We start from the raw sequence: 2,543 nt of genomic DNA, 5'->3' as shown, positions 1-2,543 counted from the left end.
CAATTCTCGGGAAGTGGGACGTCACGCGCATCGGCTCGATTTGACTTGTCGGCCATTTTTTGAATCGTGTGGCTAAGATCGACTGTTCGTGGCCGGTTATGATTAATCCTTCCGGGAACCGTTTTCTGTGTACGTATTTATATATTATTTTTTTCTGAGTGTATCGTCTTCTCTAACACGACGATTATGTTTTCGTCATTATCACATTTCTCTTAGATTTTCAACTTGTTTCGGAATCATGGTAAACGAAAGGTTCGGCCCTCATCTCCCCCCGAAAATTCTCAAAGGGAGAGACATCGACGACATCTACGAGCTTTGGGGAGTCGATTACGCCGTAGAAATCTCTCTCTCAGATGAAGAGACTCCTGAGATTGTGAGGCCCGGGTATTGTGGGGCGTACATGTCGCACTTCAAGGATGCCCGTTTATTGTTCCCTATTCCTCGTTTTCTTATGGAGGCACTAGTAGAGCTTGGGATGGCTTTTGCTCAGATGAGTCCCAATTTCTTTCATTACTTCTTGACCTCGTGGATCCGAGCTAGAGAGGAGGGTTTCGAGTTTGGTCTCAAGGAGTTGAAGCAGTTGTTCACTATAAAACGGAACAACGGATTTCTGGGCACAATGATTCTTGCTCCTCGCGCTGGTCGTTCCGTCGTGGACGGCATTCCTAATAGAGATGACCGGTGGAAATATAAATTCTTTGTCTTTAAAATAAATGTGGCGTCAGTCGGCGACTTCGATTTTACTAGGATCCCAGGGGAGTGGTCCAGCGAGATCGGTAAGATCTTTTTTTTTATGAATGAAGTTTACTTTTAATGGCTTTTAACGTCTTAAATCCTTCTCTATCCATTTGCAGAGCCTTTTGATCTTGCGCCTATGACTCCCGAGCTTCGTGGATTAATTGTGACCCTACGCCGAGGTAACCCTCAGTGGCTCGCTTTTACCATAGAGCGAATTCGAGCTGCTTATGCCCTTCCGCCGGGGCAAAATTGTGCTACTCCCATTGGGCCAGCGGCTCCCGTTCGACCAGGGAGAGGTCGTCGAGATACGAGTAAGTTGGTCTTTTAAGCCTAGGCTGGGTTCTTGACGAATCACCGCCTCGTAAGAATTTTTGAATCTGTTTTGTTCAGGGGTGAGGGAGCAGAAAGCTTTTCCCGACCGAGCCGATGCGTCTTCTGTGGCTGGGTCTTCAGAGCGAGCTCGGAAAGCTCTACGGGGGCCGATGCTTAGGTCGAGGTCGCAGGCTCAGTTTCCCGGTCTCATGGCTAAACCGGTATCAATCGCCGTTCCTGCTGATAGAAACTGGACAACACCGAATGCTCCAGCTGGTTCGGTTGGAGGTCAACCTCATGGTGACGACGTCGGTTCAACGACTCATCGAATTCGCCGTGGGGTCCTCGAGGACATTAAATCTGTGGACTCGAATTCATCAAGCTCGGGGCTTCCTTCATAGGGGCGGGTTCCTGGCGAAGGTACTTCTCAGATTGATCCAGACAGCCGTCCTCCGCGTGTGCGGGAGGCATCTTCGTTGGCGTTTTCGTATGATAACGAGGTCTCAATCCTCGAGAACCCCGAGCTTCTTCCTTTGATCTGGCGTAAGATCAAAGCCAGGTGGTGCGACCTTCCTTCGTTGGAGCAGATGCGGGAACGTGACGCCTACATTCAGATGGTTGTTGCAAATGCTAAGGTAAGCTAACTTGCGACTGCCTTTGGAGTTTCGTTGGGACGATGACAATTTTTCTTTTGTGCTTAGGCTATGGAAGCGAGCAACGTCTATGCCGCTTTGATGGAGACGCGACTGGCTGATTTCCCGAGCAGAGAAGAGATCGGAGGCCACCTTCTCACAATTCAGCAGCTCCAAGGCAAGTTGGAGGCGGCTCGGGCGAAGGATCAGCAACGTGAGATGGAGGTTGAGGAACTGAAGGGGAAATTGGCTGCCACTGAGATGGAGAAAGTCGCGGTTTGGGGCGATCTCGACTCGATGAAGGAGAAGCATAGGCGAGAACTCGAAGGTCGTGACGCCGCAGCCCGCAGGGAGTGCCATCTTGCTTGCTGCTCTCTTGTTCGGGAATACGACGCGGTTTTGGCTGTAGTGAAGGCTAAGTTGTTGAAGAAGAAAGAGGAAAAGGTCACGAAGATCCGTTTGCAGGAGGTGCGAGCTCGGATCGAAGCTTTGACCGAGTATAACGAGGCTGGTTACGAACTTGAAGAAGAATTTGAACGTCTTAAGCGCCACGAGGTCTCGCTTGACGTCGAATATGGTTTGGCTTCGGTGTCGGTTTCCTCAGATTTCTGAGGATTCGATCAACCAGGATTGAGTCGAAGATCGTTCGTCTTGTTTGCTTTGTGTTTGTATTTTCGGTATGCTAAAACTTTTCTTTTGTGTTTTTGTTGTTGGAAAAACATATATATGTTTTCAAAGGATTATCGGGTTAATACATTTCTAATCGTATGTTTGTTTTATTTTTGGCTTCATTGAAAGCGTTATTTTATCCTTTAGAAGGTGTTGAACAAAGACTGATACCACTCAAATTACCCTAAGGAG

The 2,543-nt window shown here is 48.4% G+C and overlaps 1 protein-coding gene across 1 annotated transcript; it reads left to right on the top strand.

Moving 5' to 3' along the window:
• Nucleotides 1-238: 238 nt before the first annotated feature.
• LOC125579878 lies at nt 239-2,294 on the top strand. The gene is made up of 5 exons (XM_048743774.1): nt 239-776; nt 855-1,049; nt 1,129-1,391; nt 1,452-1,685; nt 1,752-2,294. Exons 1-5 carry the CDS (start codon nt 239-241, stop codon nt 2,292-2,294), a joined length of 1,773 nt encoding a protein of 590 aa, XP_048599731.1.
• The last annotated feature ends 249 nt before the right edge of the window (nt 2,295-2,543 follow it).

The sequence above is a fragment of the Brassica napus genome, chromosome C1 (assembly GCF_020379485.1).
Source record: "Brassica napus cultivar Da-Ae chromosome C1, Da-Ae, whole genome shotgun sequence".
Classification (NCBI taxonomy): Eukaryota; Viridiplantae; Streptophyta; class Magnoliopsida; order Brassicales; family Brassicaceae; genus Brassica; species Brassica napus.
This window is presented reverse-complemented; position numbering and strand designations above follow the sequence as displayed.